Below are 19,329 nucleotides of genomic sequence, written 5' to 3' on the forward strand. Positions count from 1 at the left end.
CAAGTAGAAAACCATGTTAACTATAATTTCTTCAGGAGTAATTTCTACTTCCCAAGCAACCCCACTTGCCTTGTCTTGACTTTCAGTTGTGCCAAGGAGATTAGTAAAGATAGAGAAGGAAATTTTGTGACTAGAATATGTAGAAGGTGAGAAAAATATAAAAAGAATATAAGACATGAAGGAAAGAACACAGATCACAAAGTCACAAACCATTTACACTTAATATTGTTCATGTGTTTCTAAATTTAGCATTAAGGTACTTGCACAGCTATTTTTATATTTTTGTTAAAGCAGAGCTTGATTAGGTCTTTTATTTTAAATAAATATAATTTACATATGATATTATATTAGTTTCTGCTGTACAAAATAATGATTCAATATTTTTGATATATTACAAAACTAGCACCACAATGTCTCATTAATGTCCATCACCATACATAGTTAGCAAGTATTTTTTCCCTCTGATGCTGACTTTTAAGATCTACTCCCTTAGTAAGTTTCAAAGATGCAATACTGTATTGTTAGCTATAGTCACTATGCTGTATATTACCCATGGGTATGTAATCATACCCATGATTTATTTATTTTTTATCTGAAAGTTTGTACCTTTCAGCTCCCTGCACCCATTTTGCCCACTCTGTACACTCATCTCTGGCAACCAACAATCTATTTTCTGTATCTAGGAGTTTGTTTGTTTATTTAGTTGTGGATTATACATATAAGTGAGAATATATCATAGTTGTCTTACTCTGAATTATTTCCCTTAAACACAGCTTTTTTCTTTACCATCACACCAATACAAACCATAATTTTGCTTAGTGGATGTTTAGGAAATGAGAATGCAGAAGTAAAGATAAATAAGTGGATCTTGTCGTTCCATGCTAAAGGAAAATATTATTTTTCTCACTTGTGTAAATAGAGATAAAATAATATAAAATTTCCATTGACATCTCCATTTCTGAAGTTAATTCATTTTATTTCTCAACAAGTTAGTAAGCAACCAGTTAAAGTCACCATAATTTGTACAGATATTTCCATAATAATTAAATTGTTATAATTTATTTGATTGAATGATGTCTGGCATAAGCCTTCCACTGCTCTTACTTAAGACATCCTGGAAAATCTGAATAGTTGCTAGAAACAAATCTGACTTTTGGAAGAAATGTTATACTAAGGGATCATTGGTCATAAATAACAAAATCTGGTTATGACAGCCCAAGTTTTAGATCAACAGTAAGTAGTCTTAGGGCCACAAATGTAAGTCATTATGTAGAGCTGAAGTCCAAAGGAATGGTAATGAATTAGATATTCAGGAAATTTATTATTCTTTCCATTACCCAAGGACTTTATGAATAAAAACATCTCTTCTTGTCTATCAATTCCCTCCAAAATGACTTCTCTGCTTGCACATAGTCCAGCATACCTATCTCAATCCTTTCTAGATTCATTTTCAAAAAAAATACAAATAAGCTGTCCAGAGCCAATGCTTCTTAGTTCACATTTTCAAGAGATAAAGAAAATAGCTGTGCAACTGTATCTAAATTCAGCTAATGTTCTGTCTGGATTTATAGTTCTGAGTTAGGTGTTCAAACCTGATCTCATCATCTGTGGCCAAGGAATTGTTGCCATGTAATAAGAACCCGAACACAGTAATACTCCTCTTCAACAGGAATTGAGTATGTATAGGAGCCAAAGGAAAACAAAAATGGAGGCTATATAAATTCCACAACATGTAATGTTGTAGCTGAGAGATATAGAGGACTCATTTAGGACCTCAAAAAAAGTGAATAGTTATTTACATAGTTAATTGATAGAACAATAAAATTGGAAATATGATAACCCTAAAAGTAACGCTATTTTTTTAAACACAGGTTTATAACAGAAGACAGCGATAGTAACAGCACCATGTCAGAGAGTTAAAGGTGAATTGAAAGAGTCAAATTATTTAAAATGATGTTATTCATGAAAAGGTTTTTTAAAAGAAACTTAATAATACTTCACTATAAGGAAGCTATTATTCCATATTTCATCATATTGATTCTTATTTATCAATATCATATACTAAAACAAAGACCAAAAGCATTTGATAATTTTGTTTTATATTAATTTAGAAATTTAATATTAACTAATATTAGCTAGAGATTAGCTAGAGATTTATTAAACAACATATTTATAATGAAAAATTACATTAAAGAGAATTTAAATATATTCTTAAAATATTTATGAGCAATTATGCATCCTTCTCTGACATTTGAGATTCCTATTAGTAGATATACACAGATTAACTCCTGCTGTTTATATTTATTCTTCACTAAGATTCCATGGTTATTGTTATTCTCATACTAAAATGAGGAAACAGACATAAAGAACTTAAGTAATTCCCTGTGAATTTTAGCAAGTTTCAGTGAGTTTTGAACTGGAGTTTCATTTAAGACAACCAGACTCCAGGGTTAAACTCTTAAGAACTCTACAATTTTGACACATAGCCTGCTACATCTGGTGAAGGGGAATGGAATTTACATTTATTGAGGATCTATTAGATGCCAGGCAAAATGATAAATTAACTGTCCCTCAAGGGTAGAAAGATAATTCTTTGCTAAAAGAAGGAAAAAGTTTGGCATCTGTATATATTCAATATACGTACCTATATATTCTCTCTTTCTCTCTCTCTCTCTCTCTATATATATATATATGAATATGTCTGCATGTATTCAAATTTATGATACATATACATAAATAATAATATTTGACACATTAGACATATCACTGGGAGTAAATGTAAAAATTCAACCATGAGTGAAAATAAGAGTTCATCCAATTACTAATGTGCCATTCCTCCTTATTTTACTTTGATGGAAAGTTAAGTCAATGGATCTCTGTTTACCGTCTGCCACCAGAGAAGACATTTACAAATATTACCCTACACATAAAATGGTCTTATTTCTGAGTAAGGGTAAATGGGAGAGTTGGTGGTGAAGAAAGAGCTGGGTAGAGGTTTTGAATATGATTGAAAGAGTGAGCTCTATTCAGCAAGGGATTTGTAAGCAAAGAGTTGGAGGAGGTGCAACTATTTACCCAGTTCAGATGTCTGAAAGTAGGTACTTGACTTCCCAGGGTCAAATCACAGGAGGCTTTTATTGAAATGTAAAGGATACAGTGCAGCTAAGAGAAGGCTAGCAAGCAAGAGACTCCACAGAGACACCTCATGCACAAGGCCTCAGGTTTCCTTATTTTGAGCTGTAAACAGCCCATTACAAATCCCACTGCCATTGTCTTGGCAAAAAGTGACACCAGGCATCCAGGCTTTCCCAGAGAGAAAGAGTTTTTCCATTCCAGCAGTAAATCAACTCTTTCTGACACAGGTGTAGACCTGGCAGAGGTATGCATGCATACATCTGGGCAGGAGCTTTTCAAGCAAGTGAATGATCCAATGAAAAAATAAGTCAGGAATATTTGATGAATAAAAGTGATGTTAGTTTAGCTGGAGTAGAGTTAGCAGGCAGCTTGTGGTAGTAAGTCAGACAGTAAACACCTGTAGACTCTGGCAAGTCTTGGGGGCCACCTGTGTTTTATTCTCAGTGAAAGGGGGAAATCACTGGAGAATTAAAGTTTCAAGCCTATGACTTCCACCTTAAAAGGCTGGTTTGTTAAAAAATGAATAAAAAGTCTGGTTTGTTGAAAATAGTCTGTATAATGACAAGAGTAGAAGTAGAGAAACCAGTTAGTGGCGAAACTACTGCCAGGATCCAGGAGGGAAGGGGTGGTACCTCTGACCAGGAATAGCAAAGATGGTTTTAGGAATAAATTTTGAAGGTGACCAACAGAATGAATTGACAGTTTGAATATAAAGTAAAAGGAAAAGTGCTTAAATAATGTTTATTGATAAAGCAACAAGATCATCGAAGTTAAATGCAAATGCAGACTTATTTTAAAATGTGTGCTCTTAATACATTTAAAAATTTACATTAAAATTTATGAACATTTGGGGCACCTGGGCGGCTCAGTGGGTTAAAGCCTCTGCTTTCGGCTCAGGTCATGATCCCAGGGTCCTGGGATTGAGCCCCGCATCGAGCTCTCTGCTCAGCAGAGAGCCTGCTTCCTCCTCTCTCTCTCTGCCTGCTTCTCTGCCTGCCTCTCTGCCGACTTGTGCTGTCTGTCAAATAAAAAAAAAAATCTTAAAATTTATGAACATTGTGAGAGAAAAATCTGCAAAGGTAATGGTGAGCCAAGAGAAGTGCCTGGTATGCTCTGGCAAGTAGTTTGTTTTCTCATCTGTGAGAAAGTATTTTTCCTATAAAGTATTTTTGAAGTGGTAAGGGAACGATTCAGCATGGCATGGTTTTCTTTTTACAAACTTTACTGGGATAAAGTAGGGAAAAAGTCAGTCAGACACAGTAAGAACCAGAGGCTAGTGAAACAGCTATGAGACTAATGAATACACAGAAATGCAGGAGGAGGCAGAATCAGGTAAGAGGAAAGGAACAGGAAAGTTTTGGGAGTTATAACAGAGGTAGACTCAATTGAAGGGATGACTGGATGGGTATACTTTGAGAGAACTTTACAAAGACTTAAACATTTCTGACACAATGGATGACAACACCTATTAGTCATGACATAGTGTGTAGCTAGGTCAGCACCAGTTTGTGTTGGTGTTGACGTGGAGGGGTGAACAATGAGCTTGGTTTTGAACATGTGTATGTATGTGAGACACCTGTTGGAAATGCACAGAGGACTTCTGGAAGTACTCTTCCTCTGAAGATAAAAATACACTAATAGTTATTATTTATTTCTTCACATATTTTCATTTTCCTCTGTTTCCTTGTTGATTATTTTCTTTTGTCTGCATGAATTGTTAAAACTGTGTAAATGAAATGCATGTGACTACCACTTTATAGTATTTCCCTTTACTGGGGCTGTTGCAGATAATTCAGGACAAAGAAAGCTGGGTTTAAGAATTTCATGGAGCATAGGCATAGACTGCGGCACTAAAAGCAGTGCTCTATAGGCTAATTACTTGCCACACCTGTAGTTGCATCATAAAATTATATAGCTTTTATTAACAACTAAATTTTAGTATTTCTTTTTTCTATACTTGTTTCACAACAGTGACTAAATGATGTCAAAAAGCCAAAGGTTGGAGAAAGAATATTATCAAGACGTTCACTGTTAACAGCTTTGCTCTTGAGTGTGGGGAAAAAAAAAAAAAGAATCTGCTATTCTCTCCTTTTGTTATGGCTTAAAGTTTTGAATTTCACAAAAATAAATCCTGGGAGTGAAAATATATAGGCTTGTGTCTATTGATTCTCCTACCTGCTGTGATCCTCTAGGAAAAAATAAACATTGCCTCTTTTGAACCAGGGAAGCTTATACATCCCAAGCTGTAAGCATTCTATTGTTCACTGCTGCTGCCCACCCTCTGATGCCCAGGGCCATGCTCACTGCTCCCTTCTCAGAAGACACCCACAGTCCACGCCTTTCCAATAACTCATGGTTCCCTGCCTTATCCATTCTAGGCTTTGGGATGTTGAGAGGAAATGATGCTAGGTAAGGCCAGCCCCAGAACCCTTGGATAGTCATGGGTAAGATTTTCTGGCTTCAGTACCTTCCACCCTATCTCCCTCTTACTGAGAAAAGTGCACTTCTGCATACCTCAAAGCATTGTACATGGATAAGGGAACCCTCACCCTAGCTGGAGTCTAATGAGAACCTTCATAAAGAGTCTCCATCATAAAGAAGATGTTCCTGTTTCAGGGGTGGAAGTACCTCACCACAGAGACCAAGAGATTGCTTTTCCAAAAATCCATCAACTAATAAATGGATAAACGTTGTATGAATAGTGATCTATGCACAATGAATATTATTCAGCCATAAGAAGGAAGGAAACCCTGACACAAATTGCATGAACATTTGAAACCATTATTCTAAGTGGATAAAGCCAGTCACAAACCCTGTATGTTCTTCATTGGTATGAAATACCCAGAATGGAAATATCTAGAGAGACAAAGTTTAGTGATTGTGTAGGGCTGGGGTTGTTTAGGAGGATACTAAAGAGCTGGGGGTGAGGGGTGATGATAGCACACATCTGTGACTATATGAAAAATCCTAAAATTATTCAATTGTACACTTTAGTGGGTGAATTGTGTGAAAAAGAAAAAGTACATATCAGGATCATTCGAACATAACTTTCCTTCATCTTCATTGCCACTAACCTATTTTAGGTCATTATGATCAGTAGGCTGCCTTATTTTAAAAAGAATTTTTGAGGATCCCAGAGGTACTACCAGCAGGTCCAAGTTTTAATCTTGACTGGAGTTTAATGTTGCAACTGTTCACACAATTCATCTGTGCAAAAGGCTATACTGGGATAAAAGAAGGTATAGATGAGAGGTGGGCACAAGTTGATTTAGGTTTTGGGTATGTGTGGTTTAAGATTTCTCTTAGAACATAGACATTCTCTTGCCCACTGGAGACATATTTCCTATTTGCCTTGTTGCCCTTCCCACCTCTATAGCTTCCCTGCTAGTGCTTAGAGTAACTATTAACAAAACACTTAGGTTTCCTTTCCCTCTCTTCAGCTAATTACAATTTAATGCTATAAGCATAGGCACAGAGTTGAAGAAAACTGTTTTGATTGCCTTGTCCAAGATCAAGTTCAATATTCTTGATTTTTCCTTATTTGCAAAGAGAAGTCAGCAGGAGCACCATTTAGAAAATTTCTCCCAAGAGTGGTTAATATTCCTATCTCCCATTTTCTCCTCCATCACAGCAAATAAAAAACATATCAGAAAACCACGAAATGGAGAATTAAAATTACCAAGAACTTCACCAGAAAAGCAAATCCCGCTCGTTTGCCCCTTTGTCTCTATTGGAGGGTTTAATCAACGTAAACTTAGCCAGAACAAATCAGTTGTGTGCAAAGACATAAGCTTGTGTCCGGTGCATCCAGTCCTTAGAGCTGTGGAAGCCGCTGATCTACTCTGGAGCCCTTAGGGTGAGCCAGCGCGAGCTGAAAGCAAGCACAATGCTCACCCGCCCGAATGGGCCAGCCGTGCTGGACTTTCCGGAGTACTGACCACGAGCCTCAGAGCTGCCCAACGGCCTTCAGCCTCGGAGGTGCTGGCAGCGCTCTGGACAGCCATGTTCCTTCTGTTTGCACTGCTCTCTATGTTTGGAGGGCTGCGTGCCCACCTGGGTAAGACTACTGGAGCCTCAACTTCCTTTTCCTTTTGCCTCCAAGCAGGGCCAGACTTCTGGGGGAGCAATTTCTTTTTCTCTGGGACCCCTTCTAACCCCACTCCCGGATCCCCTTCTGGCGCCTCCCCCCACCCACATCTCCCCCTCCCGCAGGTTAGAATAGGTGACTGAGGATGTCCTCGAAAGCATCCACACTCTGCATCAAAGGTGGAAGGTCCTAGTGGCTGAAATGCAGCCAGTCTTCCTGGGTCAACCCGTCTGTGGCCAGAGGTTCTGGAGGTGTGAGCACTGTCCTCAATTTATTCCTCAGAGTTTCAAGGAAACGGGTCCTGATGTGGTTCTGGAAACAAACAAGATGGTCCTATAGAACTGTAATGTCTAATTTTTATTTATTTTTTGGATCTTAGCCATTTTAAGTGTGCCATTGAAAATCTAGTGAAAGCTGTGCACCAAGGAAAGTGGGCACATCTACATAAATTCACTTACATTTTGAGACCCCACCATGTACTGAGGATTAAGAACCCAGGTTTGATTGAGAGAACTGTTCCAGAAGAAAAAAAAAATTTTTCTATTGCAGATTCTGAAGGAATATTACTGCATATCACAGTTCCATGGAAGATAAGGTCGAATGAGAGTGAAGATTCAGAGAAACAGGTAAATGACAAGAATATATGTTTTATAATTTATTTTTTAAGTCTCTTTTTATTTACCTTTGTATTAAGTCAGATCATACTTCTCTATAGTCACTTGCAAAGTACAGTATTTTCCCTGTGCTATTTTGTACATTCTGATCCTTCCTTCCTACACTTCTGCTAACTCCTGTGCCTTTCTCACTTCTCCATCTCTTCCAACATACTTATACACAACTTCCAATAAATATTAAACTCGTTTCAGAAATCATACTGGTAGGAAAAATCAGTATGAATTATGTATAACAATGGCCCAGCCTGTAATTTATATAAATTTGTGAATGGCCACCAAGTGACAGAAAAAATAGTCTTGAGGAAAATTTGACCCAGGAACAAAAGGGTTCATGGAAGTAATGGCCAAAGAAAGAAAGAAGAAGAAGAAAAAAAAATCACATTTACTTGCCTATAATGATATTATAATAAATAAATAATAAATGTATAAAGTAGTTGAAAGAATGCTCACTTGTCATATAAAAAAAGTGATTAAATTGAAGGCATCCACTTTGATTATTTTCTTGGTTAAAATACTTCAAATTAGTATAGTTATAATGTTTTGCATTATAAACTGGAGGTTAAAGTGCTGTAGTCAATATATGGTAACTGAGAAAATTTTTCAGGTTGAAGGAAAAATTTTTGAAAAAAGGGTAAGTTAAAAAATTAAGAATTCATTAACTCATTTTGACACACAAAATTGGAACTTATCATGATTAAGTTCTACTATTGAACAATTACAATAAAAATAAAAATGTGAAAATGTACTTGAAAATCACAATAATTTCCTTTAGAATAGTTTCATATACTAATCTCATTTAGTTCTCAAATTAACCTTCTGAGATAGGATATATATTTATATATATATATATAAATTTTTAAAAAAGAAGATTAAAAATGTTAACAGCATCAAACCTATGTTTCAGGACATGAAATATAATCTTTATGACTGCAATTCCATTACAAGTAAACCATTTTCTGTTGAAAAACTTTTACATGAAAAAAATTTTTTCTGTCCTACTTTAGTTTGTACATTGCCATTGTATGACAACTTAATTTTTTAAAAAAATTTTAAAGAATTTATTTATTTTAGAGAGAGAGAGAGTATGAACAGGGGGAGGGGCAGAAGTAGAGAGAAGGAATCCCAAGCAGACTGCGCACGGAGTGAGGAGCCAGACAGGGGCTGGATCTCACGATCCTGAGATGATGACCTGAGCTGAAATTAAGAGTTAGATGGTTAACCAACAGAGTTACCAAGGTGCCCCTGAATGGTCACTTTAAAATTCAAACTGTTGGGGTGCCTGGGTGGCTCAGTCAGTTCAGCAGCTCCCTTTGGCTCAGGTCATGATCCAAGGGTCCTGGGATTGAACTCTGCGTCAGGGTCCCTGCTCAGTGGAGAGCCTGCTTTTCCCTTTCCCTCTGCTTGTCACTCTGCTTACTTGTGATCTCTATCTCTCTGTCAGAAAAACAAAATCTTTACAAAGAAACAAACCAAAAACTTCAAACTATTTACTTCAAATTCCCCTCACAAAGCATAAGGTGATATGGCAGGAAGTAGTTTTACACAATGTGTTCAGTACCTGTCTACATTTTTTGTATTCTATATATGGAATTCCATAAACTGTTTTTCCCTCTGGTAGAGTATGCTAATATGCTTTGGTTTCTGATGATAGACCTCCTTTATCTCTCTTGTTTTCTTGTTTTCTTCCTTTAATACCTTATCATCTTTTTAAAACATTTTTATTAGACATATAAAAGATTCTTTTTTTTCATATATTTTTGGGATGTCATAACAACCATACATTCCACTAAAGCAGTGGCTTTGATTTGGGGCTATTAGAGGCTTTATGCAGAAGGTGTCCAACCTTCAAAAGTTTATCTAAGTATGTTTGTGAGTAACACTGAGAAGAATGTCCTCAGTTGAGGAGAGTAGTTAGAGTGGGTTTATTTCCTTCTGTCAATGTCATCCTGCAAAAGACCATTGTGAACATACCTATAGACAAACAAGTTAGGTTTATTAGTCATTGCAGTAGAGAGTACACAGACCATAAGTACCGATGGGGCATCTCAGCAAGGTGTTAGAAAGGCATTATAGGATTTAGGCTTAACAGATTTGGGAGAGGGTTTAGGAAGCAGGCCTTTGCTCTGGTTTGGATGGAGTCCAGGAAGTAAACGTAAGTCTATGATTATGTGTTTTAATAAATCTTATCTAGGAGAAGGAAAGGGTAGAATAATCCTAAAGCTATGATTGTTAAGAAACAGTAGCTCCTCAATAGCTCAATAAAGGCATACTTTGTCATTTTTTTCTGGCTTGGAAGATGTTTATATCTGATTCATATTTAGACACAATTGTGAAATTGCCTTGTTTTTGTCTTGACCCATTATTGTCTCACGGTATGTGACTGTATGTGATGTTGATGTTTTATGAATATGTTTATGTTCAACAATAGAACACCAAGGCTAGCTGATAGGACCAAATCAACTATTCAGTACCAGGGATTGCTTTTTCCTTTTTTTCTCTTTTGTAATTAATATAAGTTAGATTATATTAGACCTTAATCAAGGCTATACATTGAAGCAGGAATTGTAATCATAAATGGCAGAAGACAAGTGGCTTATAGATGTATATATTAAGTTTAAGCTGTCCTGTTAGGGAGCAACAGCTACAAAGAGGACTGGTTTTACTGAACCCATCCCCCTGACAGGGGGTGGGGCAATTCCGTATAGGTGGCAATTCCTGAGAAACAGCACCACAGGCTCCTCCCCCAGAAGACAAGCTAGAAGAACAGGTGGATGACAATCCTTATGGATCCCATGAGAGTATAAAATCCCAATGCCAGGGGAAAATTGTATATTGAGTTTCAAGTGTGGCCTCACAACCTGTTTATTTTTCAGATAGAATTCTCCTTTTTTTTTCCTTATACTTTATCTCTGTTTTTGTTTTTTAACCTTCTCACTTCAACTAGATGTTTATTATATCAACTTAACTTGTATTGTTTCACACCTATATTTTTACAGATATATGCTTTATTTTAGTCCTTTTTTTAAAACTCTATTCAATTTTACCTATCTATGTACAAGTTTTACCAAAAATGCAGTTAATGAGATGCTGTCTAAACTGGATAAGAAAAACAGAGATAAGTTGGTAGTAACACATGAAAAAAGAATTGGAGAGATTAATAATGCCATGAAATGTTCCAATATCAGAATTATTGGTATCCCTTAGAGGGTGGAGCGTGGTGTCTAGAAGGTAGATTTGAGCAAACCATAGCTGAGAACTTCCCTAATGTGGGGAAAGAAACAAGCATTTTAGTCCAACAGGCAGAGAGGCCTTTTTTCAAAATCAATAAAAATAGATCAACACCCTGACATAAAATAGTGAAGCTTGCAAATTTTACAGCCAAAGAAACTATCCTGAGAATAGCCAGGGAGAGGAGGTTCCTTACATATGGAGGGAGGAATATCAGAATAACATCAGAACTGTCCACAGAAACCTGGCAAGCCAGAAAGGACTGGCAAGACATATTCAGGGTACTAAATGAAAAGAAGAGATTTGGGAGAGAATGAAATGAAATGAAAATGAAAAGAACATGCAGCCAAAAATACTTTATCCGGGAAGGCTGTCATTCAGAATGGATGGAAAGATAAAGAGCTTTCAGGACAGGCAGAAACTAAAAGAGTAGTGACACTAAGCCAGCCCTGGTAGAAATAATGGGGATTCTGTAAGCAAAGAGAGACCTCCAAGAATAATATAATCCAGAAAGTAACAGAGACAATCTATAGAAACAGAGACTTTACAGGCAATACAATAGTACTAAATTCACACCTTTCAATACTTACTCTGAATATAAATGGGCTGAATGTTCCCATGAAAAGGCACTGGGTTTCAGACTGGGTAAGAAAGCAAGACCCAGAGTGGGAGAAGCAAGATGGTGAACCAGTAGGAGACCTAAATATCATCAGGTCCCAGGATTTCAGCTAGATAGTTATCAAACCATTCTGAATGCCTACAAACTCAACAGGAGATCGAAGAGAATAGCAGCAATTCTATGAACAGAAAGGCAATCACTTTCTGGAAGATAGGACATGTGGAGAAGTGAATCTGAGGTGATATATTGGAAGACAGACTGCTGGGGGAGGGGTTGGCTCCCGGCAAGTGATAGAGAAGCAGAGCACAAAATTGGAACTTTCAGAAGTCTGCTCTATGGAGGGACATCACTCCAGAGGCTAAGCAGGGGAGGTGGAATCCTCACTGGGGCAGGGTGATCTCAGGACCCTCAGGGGTCACAGAAAGACTAGAACAGAGTTCCCAGGTATTGGAGCAAGGAAGCTGGCTGCAGAGACAGAGCTAAGGAGAGAGTTCTCAGCTCAGGGTTGCCAAAAACCAGGATCTGAGGCACAGTCAGGTCATTAGTCTTCAGGCAAGGACCCCTCAAGTGGCAGATCTGGGGACACCTCCCCTCCTACCTTCATCCACCAGGAGGATCAGTGCTGTGGGCATCTGCTGGGTTTGGAGACTCCAAGTGGGGCCATGTGCCAGAGATAGAAATTGATTTATTTTATACCATTGTGTGTGGAGGAGATGCTTGATATGGTTTCAGTATTGATTTTTGAGTCTTGTTTTTTGGTATAACATGTGTTCTGTCCTAGAGAGTGTTTTATGTGCATCTCAGAAGAATGCACATTCTTTTGTTTTGGTATAGAATATTCTGTGTAGAACTTTTAAATCCATCTGATTTAATATTTTTTAAGACCAGTATTTCCTCATTGATTTTCTATCTGGTTGATCTATTGGGGTTAAATATCCTACTATTTTATATAACCTTTTATTTTGGCGGTGGGCGGGGGGGGGAGAGTGAGAGACAGCATGGTCCTGGGGAGAGGGGCAGAGGGGGAGAGAGAGCGAGAATCCCAAACCGGCTCAAGCAGGCATGGAGACTGACACAGGGCTCAAACTCAAGACCCTGAGATCATGACCTGAACTGAAATCAAGAGTTCAATGTTCAACTGACTGACTGAGCCATCCAGGCCCCCCCCCATATAACTTTTAATTTCTCTATTTAGATACATCAATATTTGCTTTATGTATCTTGGTGCTCCTATTTTGGGTGCATATGTACTGATAAATGTTATATCTTCATATTAAATTGACCCTTTTTTCATTATATAATATCTTTATTATTACAGTCTTTATTTTAAAGTCTATTTTTTTGGTTATGAATATAGTTATGCCAGCTTTTTTGTTTCCATCCCATGAACTATCTTTTTCCATCCCTTCAGTTTCAGGTTGTTTGTGTCCTTTCTTCTGAAATTCATTTCATGTGGGTAGAAAATGGATAGGTCTTGGTTTTTTTAATCCATTCAGCCATGTTATGCCTTTTGATTGTAGAGTTCATTTACATTTAAAGTAATTATTGATAGGCATGTAGTTATTGCCATTTTGCTGTTTGTTTTTTGGCTGTTTTTGTAGTTCTTCTCTGTTTTTTTCTTTCTCTCTTCCCTTGTGGTTTGATGTTTTTTGTTAGTGCTATCTTTAGATGTCTTTCACATTTTACTTTTGTGTAGTTAATTTTTTTATGTATTTGTGATTATTGTGACGTTTACATATAACTTCCTATTTTATGTTTTGAGTTGACAGCAACTTAAATTGGAACACATTCCAAAACTTTACATTTTTCTCCTCCTCTCATGTGTTATATTCTTGTCACATGTTGCATCTTTTTATTACCCTCCAACTAATTCTTGTAGTTTTAGCTAATTGTATTATTCCTGTCTTTTAACCTTCATACTTGCTTTATGAATCATTGACCCACTACCTTCACTATGTGTTTACCTTTTCTAGTGATCCTTTTTAATTTTATATGTTTTCCTGTTATCATTTGGTGTTATTTCTTTTCATTTTAGAGAAGGCTTTTTAACATTTCTTTTAAGGCCAGTTTAGTGGCGATAACTCCTTTAGGTTTTTTCCTAATTTGAAATCTTAATCTCTAATTCGATTTCGAATAATAGCCTTTCCAGGAAGAGAATTATTGGTTGGAAGTTTTTTCCATTCAGACATTTGAATATGTCATATCACTCTCTTCTGGCTTGCATAGTTTCTACTGAAAGACTTATGAGCTCTCCTGCCATGTGGTAAATAGTGTTTCTTTTGCTGTTTTAAAAAAATCTCTCTAACTCACTGAGCCACCCAGGCTCTCTGTCTTTAACTTTGACCATTTTAATTGTAATATATCTTTTTTTTTCCACTTTATTTATTTTCAGAAAAACAGTATTCATTATTTTTTCACCACACCCAGTGCTCCATGCAAGCCGTGCCCTCTATAATACCCACCACCTGGTACCCCAACCTCCCACCCCTCCGCCACTTCAAACCCCTCAGATTGTTTTTCAGAGTCCATAGTCTCTCATGGTTCACCACCCCTTCCAATTTACCCAAAAGCACATAGCCTCCCCAATGTCCATAACCCTACTCCCCTTCTCCCAACCCCCCTCCCCCCAGCAACCCACAGTTTGTTTCGTGAGATTAAGAGTCACTTATGGTTTGTCTCCCTCCCTATCCCATCTTGTTTCATGGATTCTTGTCCTACCCACTTAAGCCCCCATGTTGCTTCACTACTTCAACATATAAGGGAGATCATAGATTAGTTGTCTTTCTCCGCTTGACTTATTTCGCTAAGCATTATACGCTCTAGTTCCATCCATGTTGTCGCAAATGGCAAGATTTCATTTCTTTTGATGGCTGCATAGTATTCCATTGTGTATATATACCACTTCTTCTTTATCCATTAATCTGTTGATGGACATCTAGGTTCTTTCCATAGTTTGGCTATTGTGGACATTGCTGCTATAAACATTCGGGTACACGTGCCCCTTTGGATCACTACGTTTGTATCTTTAGGGTAAATTCCCAGTAGTGCAATTGCTGGGTCATAGGGCAGTTCTATTTTCAACATTTTGAGGAACCTTCATGCTGTTTTCCAGAGTGGTTGCACCAGCTTGCATTCCCACCAACAGTGTAGGAGGGTTCCCCTTTCTCCGCATCCTCGCCAGCATCTGTCATTTCCTGATTGTTGATTTTAGCCATTCTGACTGGTGTGAGGTGATATCTCATTGTGGTTTTGATTTGTATTTCCCTGATGCCGAGTGATATGGAGCACTTTTTCATGTGTCTGTTGGCCATCTGGATGTCTTCTTTGCAGAAACGTCTGTTCATGTCCTCTGCCCATTTCTTGATTGGATTATTTGTTCTTTGGGTGTTGAGTTTGTTAAGTTCTTTATAGATTTTGGACACTAGTCCTTTATCTGATATGTCGTTTGCAAATATCATCTCCCATTTTGTCAGTTGTCTTTTGATTTTGTTAACTGTTTCCTTTGCTGTGCAAAAGCTTTTGATCTTGATGAAATCCCAACAGTTCATTTTTGCCTTTGCTTCCCTTGCCTTTGGCGATGTTCCTAGGAAGATGTTGCTGCGGCTGAGGTCGAAGAGGTTGCTGCCTGTGTTCTCCTCAAGGATTTTGATGGATTCCTTTCTCACATTGAGGTCCTTAATCCATTTTGAGTTTATTTTTGTGTGTGGTGTAAGGAAATGGTCCAATTTCATTTTTCTGCACGTGGCTGTCCAATTTTCCCAACACCATTTATTAAAGAGGCTGTCTTTTTTCCATTGGACATTCTTTCCTGCTTTGTTGAAGATTAGTTGACCATAGAGTTGAGGATCTATTTCTGGGCTCTCTATTCTGTTCCATTGATCTATGTGTCTTTTTTTGTGCCAGTACCATGCTGTCTTGATGATGACAGCTTTATAATAGAGCTTGAAGTCCGGAATTGTGATGCCACCAACTTTGGCTTTCTTTTTCAATATCCCTTTGGCTATTCGAGGTCTTTTCTGGTTCCATATAAATTTTAGGATTATTTGTTCCATTTCTTTGAAAAAGATGGATGGTACTTTGATAGGAATTGCACTGAATGTGTAGATTGCTTTAGGTAGCATAGACATTTTCACAATATTTGTTCTTCCAATCCAGGAGCATGGAACATTTTTCCATTTCTTTGTGTCTTCCTCAATTTCTTTCATGAGTACTTTATAGTTTTCTGAGTATAGATTCTGTGCCTCTTTGGTTAGGTTTGTTCCTAGGTATCTGATGGTTTGGGGTGCAATTGTAAATGGGATTGACTCCTTAATTTCTCTTTCTTCTGTCTTGTTGTTGGTGTAGAGAAATGCAACTGATTTCTGTGCATTGATTTTATATCCTGACACTTTACTGAATTCCTGTACAAGTTCTAGCAGTTCTGGAGTGGAGTCTTTTGGGTTTTCCACATATAGTATCATATCATCTGCGAAGAGTGATAATTTGACTTCTTCTTTGCCGATTTGGATGCCTTTAATTTCCTTTTGTTGTCTGATTGCAGAGGTGAGGACTTCTAGTACTATGTTGAATAGCAGTGGTGATAATGGACATCCCTGCCGTGTTCCTGACCTTAGCGGAAAAGCTTTCAGTTTGTCTCCATTGAGAATGAAATTTGCAGTGGGTTTTTCATAGATGGTTTTGATGGTACTGAGGTATGTGCCCTCTATCCCTGCACTTTGAAGAGTTTTGATCAGGAAGGGATGCTGTACTTTGTCAAATGCTTTTTCAGCATCTATTGAGAGTATCATATGGTTCTTGTTCTTTCTTTTATTGATGTGTTGTATCACATTGACTGATTTGCGGATGTTGAACCAACCTTGCAGCCCTGGGATAAATCCCACTTGGTCGTGGTGAATAATCCTTTTAATGTACTGTTGAATCTTATTGGCTAGTATTTTGGTGAGAATTTTCGCATCTGTGTTCATCAAGGATATTGGTCTATAGCTCTCTTTTTTGATGGAATCCTTGTCTGGTTTTGGGATCAAGGTGATGTTGGCCTCATAAAATGAGTTTGGAAGTTTTCCTTCCATTTCTATTTTTTGGAACAGTTTCAGGAGAATAGGAATTAGTTCTTCTTTAAATGTTTGGTAGAATTCCCCTGGGAAGCCATCTGGCCCTGGGCTTTTGTTTGTTTGGAGATTTTTAATGAATGTTTCAATCTCCTTACTGGTTATGGGTCTGTTCAGGCTTTCTATTTCTTCCTGGTTCAATTTTGGTAGTTTATATGTTTCTAGGAATGCATCCATTTCTTCCAGATTGTCAAATTTGTTGGCGTAGAGTTGCTCATAGTATGTTCTTATAATAGTTTGTATTTCTTTGGTGTTAGTTGTGATCTCTCCTCTTTCATTCATGATTTTATTTATTTGGGTCCTTTCTCTTTTCTTTTTGATAAGTCTGGCCAGGTCTTTATCAATTTTATTAATTCTTTCAAAGAACCAGCTCCTAGTTTGGTTGATTTGTTCTATTGTTTTTTTGGTTTCTATTTCATTGATTTCTGCTCTGATCTTTATGATTTCTCTTCTCCTGCTGGGCTTAGGGTTTCTTTCTTGTTCTTTCTCCAGCTCCTTTAGGTGTAGGGTTAGGTTGTGTACCTGAGACCTTTCTTGTTTCCTGAGAAAAGCTTGTACCGCTATATATTTTCCTCTCAGGACTGCCTTTGTTGTGTCCCACAGATTTTGAACCGTTGTATTTTCATTATCATTCGTTTCCATGATTTTTTTCAATTCTTCTTTAATTTCCCGGTTGACCCATTCATTCTTTAGAAGGAAGCTGTTTAGTCTCCATGTATTTGGGTTCTTTCCAAACTTCCTCTTGTGGTTGAGTTCTAGCTTCAGAGCATTGTGGTCTGAAAATATGCAGGGAATGATCCCAATCTTTTGATATCAGTTGAGGCCTGATTTAGGACCAAGGATGTGATCTATTCTGGAGAATGTTCCATGTGCACTAGAGAAGAATGTGTATTCTGTTGCTTTGGGATGAAATGTTCTGAATATATCTGTGATGTCCATCTCATCCAGTGTATCATTTAAGGCCTTTATTTCCCTGTTGATCTTTTGCTTGGATGATCTGTCCATTTCAGTGAGGGGAGTGTTAAAGTCCCCTACTATTATTGTATTATTGTTGATGTGTTTCTTTGATTTTGTTATTAATTGGTTTATATAGTTGGCTGCTCCCACGTTGGGGGCATAGATATTTAAAATTGTTAGATCTTCTTGTTGGACAGACCCTTTGAGTATGATATAGTGTCCTTCTTCATCTCTTATTATAGTCTTTGGCTTAAAATCTAATTGATCTGATATAAGGATTGCCACTCCTGCTTTTTTCTGATGTCCATTAGCATGGTAAATTTTTTTCCACCCCCTCACTTTAAATCTGGAGGTGTCTTCGGGCTTAAAATGAGTTTCTTGGAGGCAACATATAGATGGGTTTTGTTTTTTTATCCATTCTGATACCCTGTGTCTTTTGATTGGGGCATTTAGCCCATTAACATTCAGGGTAACTATTGAGAGATATGATTTTAGTGCCATTTTATTGCCTGTAAGGTGACTGTTACTGTAAATTGTCTCTGTTCCTTTCTGATCTACCACTTGTAGGCTCTCTCTTTGCTTAGAGGACCCCTTTCAGTATTTCCTGTAGAGCTGGTTTGGTGTTTGCAAATTCTTTCAGTTTTTGTTTGTCCTGGAAGCTTTTAATCTCTCCTTCTATTTTCAATGATAGCCTAGCTGGATATAGTCTTCTTGGCTGCATGTTTTTCTCATTTAGTGCTCTGAAAATATCATGCCAGCTCTTTCTGGCCTGCCAGGTCTCTGTGGATAAGTCAGCTGCCAATCTAATACTTTTACCATTGTATGTTACAGACTTCTTTTCCCGGGCTGCTTTCAGGATTTTCTCTTTGTCACTAAGGCTTGTAAATTTTACTATTAGGTGACGGGGTGGGCCTATTCTTATTGATTTTGAGGGGCGTTCTCTGAACCTCCTGAATTTTGATGCTCGTTCCCTTTGCCATATTGGGGAAATTCTCCCCAATAATTCTCTCCAGTATACCTTCTGCTCCCCTCTCTCTTTCTTCTTCTTCTGGAATCCCAATTATTCTAATGTTGTTTCGTCTTATGGTGTCACTTATCTCTCAAATTCTCCCCTCATGGTCCAGTAGCTGTTTGTCCCTCTTTTGCTCAGCTTCTTTATTCTCTGCCATTTGGTCTTCTATATCGCTAATTCTTTCTTCTGCCTCATTTATCCTAGCAGTGAGAGCCTCCATTTTTGTTTGAACCTCATTAATAGCTTTTTTGATTTCAACTTGGTTAGAAAAGGGCTTTTATATCTCTGGAGATGGTTTCTCTAATATCTTCCATGGTTTTTTCAAGCCCGGCTAGAACCTTGAGAATTGTCATTTTGAACTCTAGATCTGACATATTACCAATGTCTGCATTGATTAGGTCCCTAGCCTTCGGTACTGCCTCTTGTTCTTTTTTTTTGTTGTGAATTTTTCTGCCTTGTCATTTTGTCCAGCTAAGAGTATATGAAGGAGCAAGTAAAATACTAAAAGA

The 19,329-nt window shown here is 37.5% G+C and overlaps 2 protein-coding genes across 2 annotated transcripts in view; both read left to right on the top strand.

The window, feature by feature from the left end:
• Positions 1 to 1,920, top strand: part of LOC122890375 (A disintegrin and metallopeptidase domain 3-like) — a 120,380-nt gene extending 118,460 nt beyond the window's left edge. Inside the window, exon 20 of the mRNA XM_044225999.1 lies at positions 1,872 to 1,920. Within this exon, the coding sequence (XP_044081934.1) occupies positions 1,872 to 1,920 (49 nt within the window). The remainder of the gene's footprint in view (positions 1 to 1,871) is intronic.
• A 5,117-nt stretch (positions 1,921 to 7,037) lies between these two features.
• The window catches only part of ADAM18 (ADAM metallopeptidase domain 18), a 199,631-nt gene continuing 187,339 nt past the window's right edge, over positions 7,038 to 19,329 (top strand). The window contains exon 1 of the mRNA XM_044226000.1: positions 7,038 to 7,192. Coding sequence (XP_044081935.1) covers positions 7,038 to 7,192 — 155 coding nt within the window. The remainder of the gene's footprint in view (positions 7,193 to 19,329) is intronic.

This window comes from Neovison vison, chromosome 11 (genome assembly GCF_020171115.1).
Source record: "Neovison vison isolate M4711 chromosome 11, ASM_NN_V1, whole genome shotgun sequence".
Taxonomy (NCBI): domain Eukaryota; kingdom Metazoa; phylum Chordata; class Mammalia; order Carnivora; family Mustelidae; genus Neogale; species Neogale vison.